The sequence below is a fragment of the Plectropomus leopardus genome, chromosome 13, assembly GCF_008729295.1.
Source record: "Plectropomus leopardus isolate mb chromosome 13, YSFRI_Pleo_2.0, whole genome shotgun sequence".
In the NCBI taxonomy this organism is placed as follows: domain Eukaryota; kingdom Metazoa; phylum Chordata; class Actinopteri; order Perciformes; family Serranidae; genus Plectropomus; species Plectropomus leopardus.
In genome coordinates, this window is record NC_056475.1 from 3,061,661 (window position 1) to 3,080,480 (window position 18,820).

The 18,820-nt window shown below is 38.7% G+C and overlaps 1 protein-coding gene across 2 annotated transcripts in view; it reads left to right on the forward strand.

Annotated features, from left to right (window-relative positions):
• gabra3 (gamma-aminobutyric acid type A receptor subunit alpha3) overlaps window positions 1-17,588 on the forward strand; it is a 110,065-nt gene extending 92,477 nt beyond the window's left edge. The window contains exons 8-11 of one of the 2 annotated variants that reach the window (XM_042499612.1): window positions 2,910-3,062; window positions 7,121-7,326; window positions 17,080-17,118; window positions 17,268-17,588. In XM_042499612.1, coding sequence (XP_042355546.1) covers window positions 2,910-3,062; window positions 7,121-7,326; window positions 17,080-17,118; window positions 17,268-17,588 — 719 coding nt within the window. The remainder of the gene's footprint in view (window positions 1-2,909; window positions 3,063-7,120; window positions 7,327-17,079; window positions 17,119-17,267) is intronic. The other variant, XM_042499613.1, reaches the window with a different exon arrangement.
• Window positions 17,589-18,820: the final 1,232 nt, after the last annotated feature.

Sequence of the window (18,820 nt, forward strand, 5' to 3'; positions counted from 1 at the left end):
ATAATGTGCATCTACTATTTAGATATCCCAACAACTTAAAATAATACTTTGTTTGAAAATATTAAAAAAAAAAAAAAAAAAAAAAAAAAGAATTACAAGGGATTCAAACCCAATCTTACAGTATAAAATTTTGGTGCGTTAACCATTCATCCACCACACCTAACTTATGCAATTGACTGACGTTTTTTATACCATTTTACCAGACCTTAATCTGTTTTTTTCTTTGTAAATTTACTAATTTACTTTAATCAATATTATGACTTTATTATCACAATATTATGACTTTATTACCATATTAGTATCCCTTTATTCTCATAACATTATGACTTAATTCCTGTAATATTATGACTTTATTCTTAGACTATTATGACATAATTCTTGAAGTACTATGACTTTATTCTCATACTATTATGATGTCAGTCTTGTATTATTAAAAATTTATCATAAAATTCTGACTTTATTCTTGTAATATTACGACTTTTTTCATAACATTATGACTTCTGTCTCGAAACTATGACGTTATTTTTCTAATATTATAACTTTATTTTCAAAATTGTATTACTTTTCTCAAAATTATGACATTATTCTCATAATGTTATAACTATTATTTTCTTGACATCATGACTGTATTTTTGTAATATTATTGTCAAAACATTGTGACTTTATTCTAAGATTATAAAAAAATTATCCAATATGGCACAATAATCCTCCTTCCTAGCAAGAAGACTGGATAAATAGTGACATTACTACTATCTAAAGATAAAAGGTTACTTCAGTGGGGCAGCTGGTAATTATTGAAAGAGAGCATATAGCTTACAACTGAGCCACACTGCCTTCTTACTCTGAGACATTTAACCTCTGCAGTGAAGCTGTGTGCTCGTGCAGCTCTCAAGAGGTGAGCTATCAAGACAGAGATCTTGTGTTTGGAGACTAAACTGCGAAAACCGCTTTGTTGGATGACACTCGGCCCGTTTTCATAGGAAGCAGAAAGTTAAAAGCTGTTGAAATAACAACACTTGTATAACTCTACAGAGGGCACCTTCCTTGAACCCGTCTTTACTGCAGTGCTGTTTGGTAGTTTTCAATCAAATTGCAGAGGTATTATGAGTGAAAATAACACCAACTAAAATCTGGTTACAAGCACAAAAATTCAAAGTCAACATGATTTCGTTCATGAACTGCCTCAGTTTGTAGATGTGAAAAAAATCTTTAAACTTTAAACCTAATGGACTACAGCGAGCCAAGGGACTGGGAGGATTTGAGCCAGTTCAGCTCTGGTTAGAGTCAGTCTGCTCAGAAAAGACACCTCGGGGAATGAAGGCTGGTTTTTTTCTCATATCTTTGCAACCCAGATCACAGACATGGCAATGAGAGCTGGTGCTTTGGGGAACATTTGCTGCCGTCATTGACAAAATCTGAGCTGTAGGAAATGTTCAATATCAAGGGTCAGAATGACGCAGGCAGATGTTCGTCACAACTACAACAAAGAGGACTTCAGTGTGTGTGTGTGTGTGTGTGTGTGTGTGTGTGTGCGTGCGTGCGTGCGTGCGTGCGTGTGTGTGTGTGTGTGTAAAAGTTGGAGCCACATCGTTTTCTTGTGGTGTTTTCAAGTACCTTTCACAAGTATCTAAACCTTTGAACTGTGAGCAAATTGGTACTGTTTCTTTCGAGAACATAAGGGAAAAACAGGCATTGAGCAACTTGGTTAGAAACTCTTCCATGAATTGCAATTAGTAGCTTTAGAAAATTATTTTAAAAGGCTATGGAAAATGTCTAGGGAAAAAAAGAAAAAAAAACACAGTAGGGAAAACTACATTTATAATTATCATAATTGCATATTTAAAATTGTGGGTTTTTTTCTTTTTCCATGTAATTTCCTTCTGTTGTCTTTCTTCTTTTTTTGACCGTTTAAATTTCTTTTTACGAATTCAGAGTTCCTAAATATCAACACATGGGGATTTGAGACTTTGGTAATGCCACTCTGAATTAAATTTAAGATCAATTTTACATATACGAACCGACATCAATTACTTAAAGGTAGGAAGAATTTTGCCTTAATATTTTCTTTTTAAAAAAATGGGATTTTTTTTTTTTTTGTTTTTTGCAGTATCAGAAAAAAAGATTCATGAAAACTCCAATGTCTTTGCATTTTTAAGACTGTTATTAACAAGTAATTAAAATTTAATTTAAATGATTTTTAGATGAATTAATTCAATGCCTTTTAAGACTTTAAAGATTCGCTGCAACCCTTTAATTTCCTGCTAACTTTTAAGTCATTTCTTTTTAATTGCTCATTGTGTGCTTCCTGTGTTTTTTAAAGAAATCAAGCCAATTTCCTCAGGTTTCAAACAGTTAAAGGAGCAATCCTCAGAAAATCAGAGCCATCACCTCTGAAGCTGGCTTTGAAAATGTGGAGGACGGCAGACCTTCACAACTTTATACATATTACTGTTTGTACTTCAACTCAAGGTTTTCCCTAATGTGCAATTGTCCTTAACTTGTCAATAGCACAGGTGCTGCATCCCCTTGACCTCTCACTTCTCCTAAAAAAAAAGGACAACTGCATCACCAAATCTGCATCAAAACTATTCCAATCTGTGGTGTTTTCTGTCGCTGTATTGATAAATTCCGTTTTCTATGCTCATTCAAGCATATCCTACTGTAGTTTAAACTGAAGTGAAATAAAGGTGACTGTTTTTATGCAAAATGCACTGTTTTTACATGGTGTGATAGCTCATCTAAGGGACCGAAGACAATCCCATGAGCTACCTTGATGATGCAAATGTTCTAACTGTAATAAATCTGAATATTTCAGCTTGTGTTGCTCCCATCTGTGCCTTGCTGTATTAATAATTATGACCCTGTGTGTCTCTCTCCATCTTTTTCTGTGTTTCTCTCCTCTCTCTCAGGAGAATATGTAGTGATGACAACATATTTCCATTTGAAAAGGAAAATTGGCTATTTTGTGATTCAAACCTACCTCCCGTGCATCATGACTGTCATACTGTCTCAGGTCTCCTTCTGGCTAAACAGAGAGTCGGTTCCTGCTCGCACTGTATTTGGTGAGTGCCATCTTATGTATGATACAACTTTTCTGTTTTAAAAAAGCACTAAATGATTGATTGAACAGGTTTGATAATTTGCACAAGCTTTTAAATTATAAAGATAAGAGGCGAGCAAGACAAAATGTGCATAGCTGCATTTTGTTCACGCCGTCAGATGATTCATCAAACTTAAAAACAAAAAAACAAGCAGCGGTTTAAAAAAAGGTTTCTCTTGAAAAGATCTAACATAACGATGTGCAAAACAAAGCTTGGTGCACTGAGGTGCACATGGGCACGAATGTGTGATTTTTTTTCCTCCTCTGCAGCTGCAAACACTAATAAATCAAAGACAAGTCGAAGCAAAGTTGGAAGGTGTCAAAATGGAAAGGTGTGGCAGGTGATAGACGATGTGTTGCATCTCTTGATGAGGAAGTTTGACTGCTTTTTCAACTATGTCAGCTGTCTAAGTGAAGCCAGTGCAACAGTGCCTCCACTGGTTACAAAAGAAAGTCTGATTGTATACAAGTCTATAAGACAAATCACCCTCTTCTCACTTGATTCATTACTTTAGTAATAATTTTCCTACTGAGTTTATGGTCTCCATCACTAGTTCCAAGTCTTCTCCAACACAATATGATGTTCATTTTGTAACATATGGTCTCATTTAGTGTTAAATTGACATTAAAGCAGGGTATGCTTTGGTGAGCGGCTTGTGATCGACAAGCCGGTGCCGTGCCAGTGTCCATGTCGCACATATGTTTTTAAATGCAGGAAAACTCACTAAAATAAGTCAAAGACTCCATTACCAGTTGAGAAAGAAGCTCAAGATGACAACAGCCAAAATGCTAAACTCGAGGCCTCAAAATGGTACACCACAAACCAATGGGTGATGTCACAGTGGCTACGTCCACTTCTTTTATAGTCTGTGGTTATTACTGACTGAGCCCAAGGTTATTTAGAAACAACGAGATGCAGAGTCAGATCACACGTTTGGAGGATAAATCTTCTGAAATCAGTGTCAAGGATCAGATCCTCTCCGTTTAGAAAACAGCGTCATTGTTTGATAAAGAAGACATTTAACTCAATCCAACCGTTATAGGAGCATCTTGTATTTTGCAAATAATATGCTAATGTTAGCTGTGTCTGTGACATATGTTGTCCTCCCTTTGTACTGTGATTAACATTCAATTTGTCCATCCGGCACCATTCACGTCGAGAACATTGTGTCTACTTAGATCACCCTGTGCTCAAAGATGAGATGTAATTTCCCCCTCTTCTTTCAATTGTTGTTGCTGCGCAGCATAATCTATTAAAGTGCCCCTTAACCTGTGTTTGTGAATAATTCGCATTTTGATTTGGCAGTGAAGCACACACATGCATGAAGTAGCACACGTTGTACAGTGGATGTTAAATAGCATGCAAAGCAAAGGGAGGAAATGAAAGCCTGTTACAGCTACCTATTGTCGTGCATTTTACTGAATAAACATCGGTCCTTCAGTTCACCACTTACACCGTCAAGAACCGTTTTCCTAGAACCTTGAAAATCATTTCAATCACATGAGAAATAACAATTTCAGAGACAGATTTACATCACACAGGGAAAGGAGCTGTAAAGAGTCATTTTCTCAGTGGAATGACTGAAACGTTATCTGTGAAGAATACACTTCCCAACAGAGTTTGCATCTGTTTTTCTTGTTCACACAGTTGCACTGATCAGCTCAAATAAGGATCTGTTCATAACTGTTGTGAGTTGTAGCTATATCTTTACAGTTTCCTGGTCTCAAGTTGTATTTTGTAGGCAGGTTTGGAGATTTTATCTCTTATTTATGTATTTTACTTGAGTTGTCAATTCCAAAGATTTCAGTCTTGCTTGATTTGGCTACACCACAGACTGTATATAAAGATGGAGGACCCACCACCACTTACTCCCGCTATACTTAAGTAAAGCTTGAATATTGCGGATCTTGCACTGGTGAGGTCATTCGGAGCCGGAGTCTGTGCTGTAGCGATATCCGCAGTGGGAAAGTACCCACGAAAACACCCGTCCAACCAAAAATGATCCGATCCAATAATGGGATCCGATAATCTATATTACATAATGACAATAATAAAACTCGATGTAGCCACTGGATGTGGAAGCTGGCGCATTTGTGTCTTTCCTCATTAACATAGTTGGCAAATTTGATTGCTGTAAGTTGTTTCAACAATATATAAACCTAATCTGATGTAGAATATAATTGGATGCCATCTGACTGAGCACTGAGTGCAGTTGAACTGTGTAACTGCGCACTGACACCTGGAGGGTCAACACAGCAACACCCAGTCACTAAGCTTTACAGCCTATGCTTTAGATACACAGTCCACTTATATGAGCAAGTTTTATCATCTATATTATATATAAGTTATCTGCAATAGATAATAACTTAATAGGCATTCACATAAATGTAAATCTTCCAGATTATCACTTTAAGGATGACCCAACTGATATTACAAGCACCCCATAATTATCAGATTATCCAACAGCAATTTATCATCAACCTTTTTTTATCACTGTCCTGTAAAGGACGACTTTTCCCCTGTGAGGAAGAAGTAATACCTAAATTAAATAGAAACATAGCAAACAGTTAATAAGTTGGAATATAGTCAAGTTATGTAATAATGCACAACCAGAAAATAAATCAATCTGTCTCCCTAAAGAAAGCAAATAGTTACCCATCAATCTTTTTGTCACAATTTCTAATTTCCCCTCCACGACTCACTGAAATCAGTTGACCTCCCTGTTCTGCAACACAATATTCATTTTAGGAGCTCACTGTGTATCTATTTTTCCATCAGATGAGATAGGTCGGAACAGATGAAGTGATTGCTTTTGTGTGGTTGGATGGGCGACCATTGTCCGACCCACATTTCATTCCCCAAAGGCTGCGGCGCTGATTGTAAAGGCCAGGGCGGGAAATTATTTGCGTAGAAGGAGGTCCATTTTCACTTTCACATGTGTTGTAATTTAAAGCTTTCAGGGCAGCCAACCTTTCAACGTAATTGTGCACTTGAGATGGCTTGCAGTTTCAATAAATATATGCAGGGCCACAGCACGTCTTTCTCAGTTTGTGTGTAAGGTAAAAGGAAATTTAGCATTTTACAACTTGGGTCTTTTCAAAATGGGTTTAACTGGTCTTATATATAATGTTTGTTATTGATTTTATTTTGGACATGAAATACATGCAGGTTATTTTTAAGTACCACTGAATTTTGTTTTTGGCATTTATCTTCTGATTTTACAAAGTAGATGACATTAAGTTGAAGCTTTGTGGTGCAGTGGGCGTTTCTGCCCACTTTCATTTCTTTAAACTCTGTCTTTTCATTTTAGCTTTTGAGCCCCAAAAAGTAATTAAGGTGATTGATCGGACAGTTCAAACATGTCTGAAGCCTCTGTCTGCATTCTAAATCACAGACTTTTTCTTTTTACTTTCAGCATGTACTGCACAATTAATTGAAATATTATCGAAATCGCAATTGGTCAAAAAAAGTCTGTCCTTAACCCTTTAACACCTGGATCGGCATCAGTTTTCTAGTGCTGCATTCAGATGCCCTTCTCTAGCATTTAATTTTATGAAACCTAAAAGAATATTGGTTTGATTTCTCTTAAAAACCCAAGAAAAAACACAATGAGAAACTTGGCAAGAAATGTCCAGCAAACTGCAAAAAAAGAATTAGAAAAGATGACAAAGAAATGATCTGAAAAGTAACTGGGGGGGAAAATTATATATTATCAAAAAGACAAAGGAAAATGTCTGTAAAACTCTATTTATAATTCAAGTATAAGTAAGTATTATATTATATACTTAAGATTATGTCACAGGAAAAAAATTTTAGGACTTTACTGAGGTCCTTTTTTTGCTTATTTTCAGGTAATTTTTTTGTAACTATTTTACTTTATTTTTTGGGCCATTACTTGTTAAGCTGCTCGTCGCACCCTTCCCACATTTTTCAGAGAAATCAAGCCAATTTGCTCAAGTATCAAAGGCTTAAACTGTGTGTAAAGGACATGTTTACTAATGTTCTCATTTCATCCTCAGGGGTCACCACTGTCCTAACCATGACCACTCTGAGCATCAGTGCTAGAAACTCCCTCCCTAAGGTGGCCTATGCCACGGCCATGGACTGGTTCATGGCCGTGTGCTATGCCTTTGTCTTCTCGGCCTTGATTGAGTTTGCCACAGTCAACTACTTCACCAAGCGCAGCTGGGCATGGGATGGGAAAAAAGAGGGCATGGAAATAAGGGTGAGTAATTCTTAATTGCATATTTAATTTTTTAATAACAGATGTGACACGGCCACACTTTTGTACTTAATCAGACAGGATTTTTTTTCCGATTTTTTTTTAATTTGTTAACTTTAAAAATGTTGCTCAGAACGTCCTCGTTTTACTCTGAAGTAACGATGTGGGCAAGTTGCACTTTGGAAACGGTGATAGAAAGTTCCCTCCTTAAAGCAGCCCGGAGTACTCTATAAAGACTATAAAGAGAGCTTTTATTTATTCATTAACAGCCAAATGGAACAGGGACAGTGGGGCGGAACAGCGAGAGCAGAAACAGAGTAAACTCCCAGAGACACTGTCCCTGATTTATGACGGCAGCATATGTCTCACCCTAAAGTCTGTGTACGCTCATTTTCCCCCAAAAAATGGCTCACTTACATCTCATCTGCACGTTATAGGCACACTGATTAAAAAGTGAGCGTGCATTATTTAAAATGAATCACCTAAGGCAGACACTTTTATTTCAAGCATGAAATCTAATAAATCACAGCTTGCAGGTTTTTAATTTGTCAAAAGTTTGGGTTGTTTGTGTTTACGAGGACGGTGAGTGACGGTGAGTTTTTTTTTGGTTTTTTTTTTGGTGCTCAACTCAATTTGAGGACAAGTTTTATTTGGACGATCCAGGAGTCCAAGAAATATGTTGCTCTGTGAAGCTATTGATAAATAAAAACTGATAACCTTAGTGCTTAAATTTACCATGTTTTTTATGATGTTTTATGAGTGATCACATCAAATAAACTATATTAGAGGCATGAGACGTATCAGAGCAGGCGCTGAGAGGCAACGAGTGAAATTAAAGCACTTGGTCCTGGGCTGAATGTATGAAATGCATATAAGAGGCTCATTCGTTTCAGGATTAAAAGGGAACAAATAAATTATTTTCCTGCTTTGGTATGGATTGCATGATTGACAGATTTAGGAAGCGTGCAGTGGTTTGATTGACAGTGCTGAGAGGGAGACTATAAAATGTGCAAACACCATATTAGAAATTGAAGTGCAAGAAAATGTATGCCTTCATTACTTTGCTTTCTATTAAATTAATTCATTTTCTTTTCTATTTTTTAACCAGATTTAAGTCTTATTGAGATTTCAGGAGCTCTATATGATATTTAGGGCATTAATGGCAGCACTATTTGCTGCATAAAGATACATTTGAGTCCAGAGCAGAGAGACTGAGGTCATGCTACCTCTGTGTGTGTTGGAATCCAAGCTTCTCTGTTTTTTGTTGTGGTAGAGGCCGCATGTGCACATTAGTGCATGTGAGTCCCTGTGTGTGTATCTCACTGGCTCGCTAATTGTCATTCTGCACTGCACTGATACCAGCTCAGTAGAAGAAAATGTAGGCATTGTATGATTCTGCAAAAGATGGATACATTATATTTGTGTGTTTCATAGGTATCATACCAACGTTTCTAATGTAATGTAGTTCAGATAATATGTAAATGAGCCAAGAACTGGGAGGTTGAGGGGTTCATGGTGGGAGTGCTTGGCAGCACACCATCTGCACGCTGCAGACGAGGCTTGGAAGGTGTCACTATATTACATTATTGCAGGATATTAAGAAATCCCAAAGGTATTTTTTCAATACCATCATAAATAAAGGCACTCTTCTTTCTATTATATAGATATTCTGTTATATAAATACCAGAGTTCTGTCTCCAGGCTTTACTGGTGGAACAGGCAGCTGAGACACAGAGACACCTAGTGGTGAAGGGAGAAGTTACAGGACTGTAAACAGCCAGCGGCCAGCAACAGCAGAGAGAGACGGCATGTTCTTTTTACATCTAACTTGGTGTATTAAGGATTTATTTAGACCAAACCGGAGCTGATAATTGTTCTGTCGACTTTGAATCAAGCGTGTTTTAGAATAAGTTAACAAGGCAATTAAGCATCTTTAGTCTTCCGTGACCGAGAAAAAGTTGAATTTTAAAGGTGTACAGTTGTATTTCTCAGTTTAAAAAAGAAAAACAGTTATGAAAATCGTATGTTTCTTAACATTTTGAGGGTTTTTATTGTGTATTTATTAGTCTAAAAAGCTAAAATAAGTAGCACACTCGCCATCGATGAGGGGGTGTTAGTGCTGCACACTTGTGCCCTCATATACTGTATACCCTGGTGACATTTCAGTAAGGTACAAAGGTATAAAATATAACATACTGGCCAAATCTAATGTTCAGACAACCTCTGAATCATAGAAACATTCTTTATATTGTATAGAGTCTCTTTAAAAATGACTATTTTTGGAGAAATCAGATCAAGATGGCAGTACAAAAACAGTGTTAAAACAGAAGCAGGCAAAGGTGGAAAGCACTGCTTGACTTATTATACTGGATTTATTTATGAGGCAATTTTATACTCCAAATGGATTGCCACATATCAACGTGGCAACATACCTAAGTAGTAAGTATTATAATAAAGGCTTTCTGGATTTGGTGTTATGCTTGTGACATGAAATTCACAATCTGTCACAATCTATATGGTAAATACTAGTTAGGTAAACATTGCTGTTATGTTGCTGCAAGCACTTAAATTGATGGAATATTTCCAACAGACACAACATAAGGAGAAATGTATTTCTTCTGCTGCAACAGACAGCGCCACAAATCTATTTTCTGCTTCTAATGTACGAACTGTTTGACACATTCAGTACAGCCTCTCCAGTTTGCTTTTTTCCCAGTTGACATTTGGTCCTCTGAGTGATTGGCAGGAATGCATATTGCTGCCATGGAACTTCTCAGTCGGTGAGGATAATTTGCAGCGTAACAGTGCAGCAGAGTGAAGTGTTTTTTCTTTTGCTTTTTTTTTTTTTTTTTCCTTCTTTTGATGCCTCGTCTTAATGGCAACAGCCTGGGCTGCGTTCTCGGGGGCTGTGCTGAGCATGCAGTTGTCATGATAGATAAAAAGGAATGGGGTCACAGAAGGAGACATGGCATTCCCATCACACACTACCCGCAACAATGAGCTACTGGAAAGCAAAAAGGATCGGACTACACACTGCTTTTTTCCCCTTTTTTCACATATTTACAGTAAAAAATGAACCTATAGGGCGTGTAGCTATAAGTACAGAGCGTTTTCTTTCTAATCCTTTTGAAAATATCATCAGAGGCAGAGTTTAAGCCACAACCCTTACCGGAACCAAACGGTGACTTCATCACCCCCAGGCTCCTTCTTTTTTAGGACTTGAAATGGTGAGCTGCAGACGAGTCAATGTGCACTAATTTACTTGGCTGGTTATGGAGTTTCTATGCCATTTTCTCCCCTTTTTGTCGCCTAACGTTCTGTTTGACAAGCGATCTACTTAATTAGCTCTCCCCTCGCCAGCTGAAGGTGTGCTTATTACAGAAATTAGCCGGTGGGGTGTTCAGTCGGAATGAAGGCCCGCGTATTCTCTGCACTCCGTGACACATGATTGGACACTACTGTGTTCGATATTATGTGCTGGTTTCATCAGCGGCAGCAGGAACACCGGCTCATTGTGCACTGGGTTTCGCTGCTGGAAGCCAAGGAGAAATCACCGTTTCACCTTCGCACCTGCAGCACAAACGACTACATGTACAGACATTTTCAACATAATATTTTGTTGGAAGATGGTGGAGACGCAGCCTGTCATCATCCATCTTTGCAGTCACATTTCAGCATGACACTCGTTTTTCTGAACAACAGGGAAGTTGCAGCAGCTAAGTTTAATAATCAAAGTTTCTGTAGTGAAGATGGGAAAGGTGGAAAAAAAATAAACCTGAGCTGCCTCTCTATTGCTTTTTTTGATAAGTTTTTAACGCCATTTTTGTTTGAGCTGTAGGTGTCATAATGCTCGATTATTTGCCTCTTGGCAAGCTTCCTTCGACTGCTGTGACAAGGAATAACTTTTGCAATAGAGCAGGATGACGTGGTTATATTTTGACCAACTTTCCTACTTTAATGGATGTACAGATTTCAGGCCAGTCGCCATATGTCAAATTTGCATGTTGCATATCAATGTTTCTAAAGTTTTCTTACGTTTTTAAGTTCTAAAGTTAGTCTCTGAAGCTGTGGGATACTGTCTGAGACCAACAAACAACAAAGTCAACTGTGAGTCATCCTTTTGTTTCCAGCAGCTTTTCAGTCACCAAACATCGTTGTTTTTTAGCGACCTAATGCAGTTTTTCCACCACAGATAGTGAAAAAAATGTTGCTTTTTTTTTGCAAAAAGCTTGTTTTTTGTGGACATTGCTGCATTTCCAGTCTGAATAAAGTCACGAAAAGCAGTTGGGAATGAACTTTGAAAAGCAATTGTGCTTTACAAAGACATCACTGTGTTTCCAGCAAGAATTACACCACAAAAAGCTGTGTTTTTACAGATATAGTCGCATTTACAGCCAGGATTGTGGCCCAAGAAAAGGTTTTATGCAGAGACATCACTGTGTTTCCAGCTGAAATAATACTATGAAAAGCAATTCTTTCATACTCCTGCATTGCTGTCTTCCCTGCCCTGATAGTGCCACAAAACCAGTTGTTTTTGCAGATAAATCACAGCATTTTTAAGCCAGAATAATACTACAAAAAGCAGTTGTTTAGCCAATATTTCTTTGCTTTTGCAGCCAGAATAATACCACGAAAAGTGACTGTTTCATGCCCATACGTTGCTGCATTCGCAGCCAGAATAATGCCACAAAAAGTGGTTGCTTTTGTTACAGGTCCCTGCATTTCCAGCCAGGATTGTACCACCATAACCTAGCCGTTAAAGCCCAAATGTGATTTTTTCCTAACCACAACCAAGTGGCTTTAGTGCAAAAACGTAACCATGCATTAACCACAGTTGTTCAACAACAAAAAAATGTAAAAATTGCAACATATTTGCTACATAATAACTTACTGAAAAATTGTAATGCATCCATGGCTTGCAGAAAAGTACATGCCAAAACAGTTTTCCTGATGACTTGAGATTTAGGGTCTCAACTAACAGATATACAAAAACTTTGGCAGCCTAAGTGCCACAAAAACACACACAGTGACACAAACAGATACCCTGTGGCACCCCAAACACAGTCCGCACGCTCATACAACCACATGCTCATGTACTTGAGGCTGTTAAATATGCCAACACCTCATCTCCAATCTTAGCCAGGGACAAACTGTCACAAGGTTCAGTTACACGCACACATGCACACGCTGAGCTCCAAACAGCAGGACGCAGCAAGGCACAATTACCCCCAGGACACTTAATCACACTCATAAAGAAATTCTGATGCAACAATTTGCAGAAGTTACAAAGACAAGGTCAATAGACGCGCTGTATTCGGGGGGTATTCGTGCCCGCAGCTAGCCGAATGACTTTGAATAGTGCGCAAGAATCTTTGGCCGGAGGTAAAGTATGTGCTGTGTCACATTAGCTTCATAACAACATGCACACAGCCCCATGCCACATGTGGTTTCCCCAATAATTAGACCATATAAATTACTGCAGACGACAGCCCGGCTAAATAGCGAAAGAAAATTACTTTGCTTGGCTTGTTTGTCAGGTTACTGGGCAAAGAACATCCCTAATGCCAAGGACTGAAGGGTTTCGGGGGCTATGATTAAGGTCATATAACACGTTATAGTTCGCTTTTCCTGCTGATTCAAGCCATCACGGTGATAGAGGAGGCTCGTGGTGGTGTTTGAATCGATATTCTGGGAAGGTATCAGGGGGCATCAGTGCGATTCGTTCTCTCTGTGCACTAATTGACTTGAGATAGACCCCTTCAGGCGGCGGCTCACCATTTCTCTGCTTAATGCAATCAACAGTCTGTGAGCTTTGTTAGCTCCTAACAACCCTTGCTGTTTTTGCAGAGGAGCTTGAAGGATCACCTTCCACTTGTTTTCCATCTTACCTGAGGAGGAAACACTGATCACACTGAAAGCGTTCACTCCTCAGTCCTGCTACCTCCTTGGACAGATAATCTGCAGCCATAAAGAATGAGAGTAGAACGGACACTGAAGTGTTTGCAGTAGTCATTTGACAAGTTTGTTGGGTTTTTTTCTTTTAAATGATGTCAGTGGGGTTGTAAAGTGTGTTACATTTTTCTTTTTGACTGTCTCTTGTTGGTGCTCATCATGTAGCATGTGCAGATAATCACATTCATAAATACAGCTGCAAGTGGAAATTTCCGGGTTCAAGACAACATGGACCTTGAAAACTTTACAGCTGGTTTGAATCGAGACCTTTAACATCAAAATAACCGGTTTAATGATGATCAAACAGATGCTCAGTTATTTACGCCTAAATCTGTGCTGGTTCTCGCTTTTATTTTGCAACACTGTCACTTTCTATTAGTCAACTGCAGCAACATTTTGTGGAGATGATTTAATGGCTTAGTTTAAAAATATCCAGTGAGATTGGAGATGTTTGGGGAAAAAAAGATTGGGAAAAGTGATTGCACTTGTGTGGAACTGGTGGTGCCCCCTATTGCTAATCTGCAAGTTTGTAATACGTGGACAAGCAATTTCTGATTTATAGTCTAATTTGTGTTATGTCACACCTATTTCTGCAATTATAGCACCTCTGAGTGGTCAGCTAATGACACTTTTCATTGTCAATTATTTCATCAAATAATCAATTAGTTGTTTGTTCTATAAAATGTCAGAAAATGGCCTTTCACAAGCTATTTGATTCTTTGAAACCTGGGAAACTTGGTTTGATTTCTTTCTAAAACACAGGGGAGAAAGTTGATGACCAATTTGGCAAGAAATGTCACACAAAGATCATTAGAAAATTATAAAAAAAAATAGGGAAAACTGTTCCGAAAACTATATAACTATAAATATAAACTAAAAAAGTTTAAAATTATAATAATTTTATATGTGTTATAATTATTCTAATTAAATTATTATCATTATTAGAATCACTTTTTTAAAAAATATAATTAAGTACATAATACATACATGCATATTTTCTTTTATATTCAGCACTTTTTGGTCATTTTCTTGTTTGTTTTTTTACCTCAATTTTGTTTTTTTTTCTTATTTTCAGGTAATTTTCTTCTTCTAATTTCATGAGGAGTTTCTTTAATGTCAGGTTAAGCTGCTTGTTGCCTTCTCCCTGTGTTTTTGAAAGAACTCAAACCAATTTGCTCAAGTTTCAAAGGGCCATTTGGTTATAAGGTTTTATTAGTTTAGTGGGTGATTAATTCAGTAGTTGACAAGTAGTCCATTAATCGTTGCGGCACTACTGAACATATAGCACATGTGTGGTCACATGTAAAGCTATTTCTCGGCCTTCATTTGTGAGGGTATGTGTATATTGAGGATACAGACGCAACAAAACATTTGGTGATGAGCTGTGTGCAGAGAGAGATGCACCGTGAAGCATTTTGGAGGAGGCGATAGAGGGGACATTAGTTATGCTAATTTAAGAGACGGAGTCAAAGGAAAAGGAAGGAAAATTAAATGAAGCTGAAAAAAAGTGGAGCGAAAATTAAAGCTGGGTTCAAAGTGAAAGCTAAAACAGGGAGCACTGAAAGTGAAACAGTCTGCTACATGACACACGGTGCTTTAGTTTTGCTGCAGATCTTAAAGTGGCCACGGTGGGGATGAATGGTGTGAAGAAAATCACCCCAGTGCATGCCACACAGGAAACTAAAACTGTGCCCGGTGATCAATCTTGGTGCCCTACTTGTTCCCTCACATTTACCCTGCGCACTGTGCTCTTTTCGGCTGACAGGATCCTCTGGTGATGCAACTTTAGCTGTCTGAGTGCACCAATTTAGCAAATATAAATTCTGTCTCCCCGTGCGATTTCAATATGAAAGACAGCCTAATGATTTCTCTCTAGTAGTAGGAAGGAGACAGCTTCTCCAGCCAGCTTTATCACACACAGACCTTGTCGTGTTTGTTTTATCACAAGCTGTTTGCCTGAAGAGGCCTGGCTGCTCTCATTGATACAGTTTGTCAGACAAGTTTTCAGGCACTGTTATTTTGCTTTGTTTCTAATCCTGCTCTGTGCTGCCACTGCTGCTTTTAGCAGCATCAGACGCCACTCCGGACTGGTTCTGCAGTGATGCAAAATATTCTTCCTGTTTTCACACTTTTAAAGGAACAGTGTGTAGGATTTAGTGACTTCTAGCAGTGAGGGTTACGTATTGCAACAAGCTGAAATTTCTCCCATGTGCTGGGCCTGAGCTCCCAGTCAGAATTCCTTTAGTGTTCATTGCTTCGGAGGTTTTTACTGGGAGCTGAATTATCTCTCTCACCAGTAAAAATACTGAATAAAGCAATTTCACATTAAAAATCTGTTTTTCTGATGCTGTTTGGCTGTTTGAGTCTGCAAACCACAGTGACACAAAAAATGAAAAACACTAAAATCGCGCATGGCCTTATCTAGAGCCAGTGCTTGGTCTGTTGGTTGTGGACGACTATAGGGACATGTGCTCACCTTTTTTCTTTGACAACTTAAGATCCAGGCATCAGGGTTTTTACTGGGAGCCAAATTGTCCATGCGGAAACATTAAGTCCTATTTTTATTTTTTTTAATTTATTTATTTTTAATCTTGTATCTCTTTTTAAAATCATTCTGTGTCCCCTCTCTAAATTTGGTTTTTGTGGGTCCGTGAACACAGTGTAGGAGGAACTCGACCTCCTTTTCCTCAGCAGCAGTTTGAGGAGTCGCTGGGTGGATAATTTCAGAGGTTCCCACACATTAATTTATTTGTGCAGAGTTGCCACAATTAAAACATCTGCTGCCACAAATAGATATTTGGAGCTGGGCTGTTCATAAGGAGTGCTATTGGGGTATATATTTACCATTCAGTATTTATTTGTAGCGCACTTGGGGCAGAGATAGCGCAGTAGAACATCAGGCGCATTGAAAGTGAAACTTAACCGTTCATTCTGCTGGGTATAAAAGTTTGCTTTCACTAACAAACAGCTGCTCCTCTCATCTATTAATGTGATCAGATCAGCTGTGAACAGTTTATTAGATCAGTTATCAAACCTGCGAGTGAAAGAAGTCACTGTGTGGGAAACACTGTAATTGATCTGTCAGTCCAGTCAGAGCTGGATCGATGGATAAGAGGTTCAGCTGCCACTGAGTAAAAGCAAACGTTTAGACTGAGCACATGAATGGATAAGTTTCACTTTCACTGCATTCTGCTGCTCCGTCTGTGCCCAGAGTGTACTGTGCTCCATGATTACGACACAATAAATTACTGAATAGTATATATATTTCAACAGCGCTCCTAATAAACGGTCCAGCTCCAAAAATATGTAAAACCAATTAATGGTGGCAGATATTTTAATTGTGGCAGCTCGCCACAATTACTTAATGTTTTGGAAACCATGTGGTTATCTAAACCAGTAAAAACACTGAATATTGCCGTTTCACCTAAATCAGTGTTTTTCTGACGCTGTTTAACTGCTAACTATAGAGGCCGACACAAAAATGATGAACACAGTGATTCTTATTTTTCAGTGATTATACACTAAAGAAAACATACTTATAATATTCCTTTTTCTGCCAATATATCTCCCTAAATCCTACACACTGCATCTTTAATTTTACCAGCCCAACCATTTTGTCATGAACTTTTTTCATGACCTCTTTTTTTTCCTGCAGTCCAGATTTGTATGATTTGAATTTGACAATACTAGTAGTGTAAAAATGTTCAGAAGTACTTCCAGCTAGATACTGATGAATAGAGTTTGTAAGTTGGGTAATTTTATTATAATTGGTAAACTTTTTTTCTTTTCTACTTTTCTTTCCAGGAGCCGTTTCAGGCTAACATGGCCAGGATTAACGATATGGTTAGGCTTTTGTTTTGTTCTTGTGTGTGTCGTGTCTCGTGGTGTTGCTTCTATTTCCTCTTTATGAGTTCAAATGGAAGTATTGTTGAGTCTGGTGCTTCGCTCCTGACAACCTTTACCTTCTCTTTTACTGCCTTCTTACTTTGCAGAGAAGAGAATCCGCCACTTTGTCCAAAAAGGCAAACAACACCTTCAACATTGTTGGAACCACCTACGCCATCAACGTAGCTAAAGACCAAGGTTTAACGACCATTTCCAAGAGCGCCCCCGGAGCGGCGGCCAAACACCCCTACCTGCACAAAATGGATGACCCCTACACGGAGGCCAAGAAGTCCTACAACCGTGTCAGCAAAGTGGACAAGATCTCACGCATCATTTTCCCAGTTCTGTTCTTCATCTTCAACTTAGGCTACTGGGCCACATATGTCAACAGAAAGCCCGCAATCATGAAGGCAAACAACTTAAACTGAATTTGACCAAATGCTAGGCTTGATCTGGTTTGCTTTGGAGGGTAGACAGGTATGCAGGAGGCCAAGTCCATTACATCTTATTGTGTGTGTATGTGTGTGCGCGCGTGTTTCGTGTGTCTGTTTTTTCTTAAGAGTTTGATATTTTGCACGTCTGTATAGATGGAAGGCAAATTTTAACATACGGTAGATTCACACTATAGCCGTGGACCTTTGGATGGTGCACATTCTCACATTCAGACTGTGTTTGTGTAGCGTTTCTTTCCACACTTAGCTCTGGCCCTGTCCCCTTGTGAGCGTCTTTTTTGCCGTATTGATTGCTTGCTGTTTTTGTAGTGTAGTCCGATTGTGTTCCCACTATGTTTTGACATAGCGCTTTGCTTTTGATAAGTTAGAGTGAGCATGACATTTTCATCTGAGCTCATTACCGACGATAAGGTTTTGACACATCCATCAAGTTAACAACATGCATGCACGCATGCACGCACGCAGACAGACACACACACACACACACACACACACACACACACACACACATACACACACACACGGCGAGGCATTGGAAAACGCCAGGAGAGCCATTCGCCAGTCGCTTTACCGTGCTCCATTCGCCGGGGGCAGCCTGTATAGCTCCATAGGACCATCATTAATAATCGTCAGTGTCTGGCCTTCAGCTCAGCGCTGAATCTCAACAGACCCCAATGCAGTATCATCTGGAATTGCTATTGCGTCCCAAGGGGGGCTGCCTGTACATTTTCTAGTCCAGTGGCTCTTATTGTTTTAACTGGCTGAGTATGCTTAATGACAGAGAAGCTATGTGCCTTGGTGAATACACACATCATAAAGGAAAAAAAAAGGCTTTGACACGCTCACAATCGCAGCACACATATGCACAAGTGTGTACGTTACATGCAAACTGGTGTCCACAGGCTCTGCAGTATGTGGCCGTATACCCCCCCACCCACGACACACGGGCATGGGCACCAAGTGTAAAATTGCCCATTAGTGTGGAAGGTTAACAGACCTCTGCCTGTGCAAAGACTAAGCGATGAGATTAAAGGATCCAGCGTAGTCCAGAACAATTATCATGTGCATTTATGTTTTGGCTCTCCGCGAGCCGAGCGGTCATAACAAACTACCACCATTACCTCAGACTGAAGTCGAATTCTGAATCGCAGTTTATGTTTTCTGTGGAAATGCAAGTAACACTAGATGTTTTATACATTTAATCACAC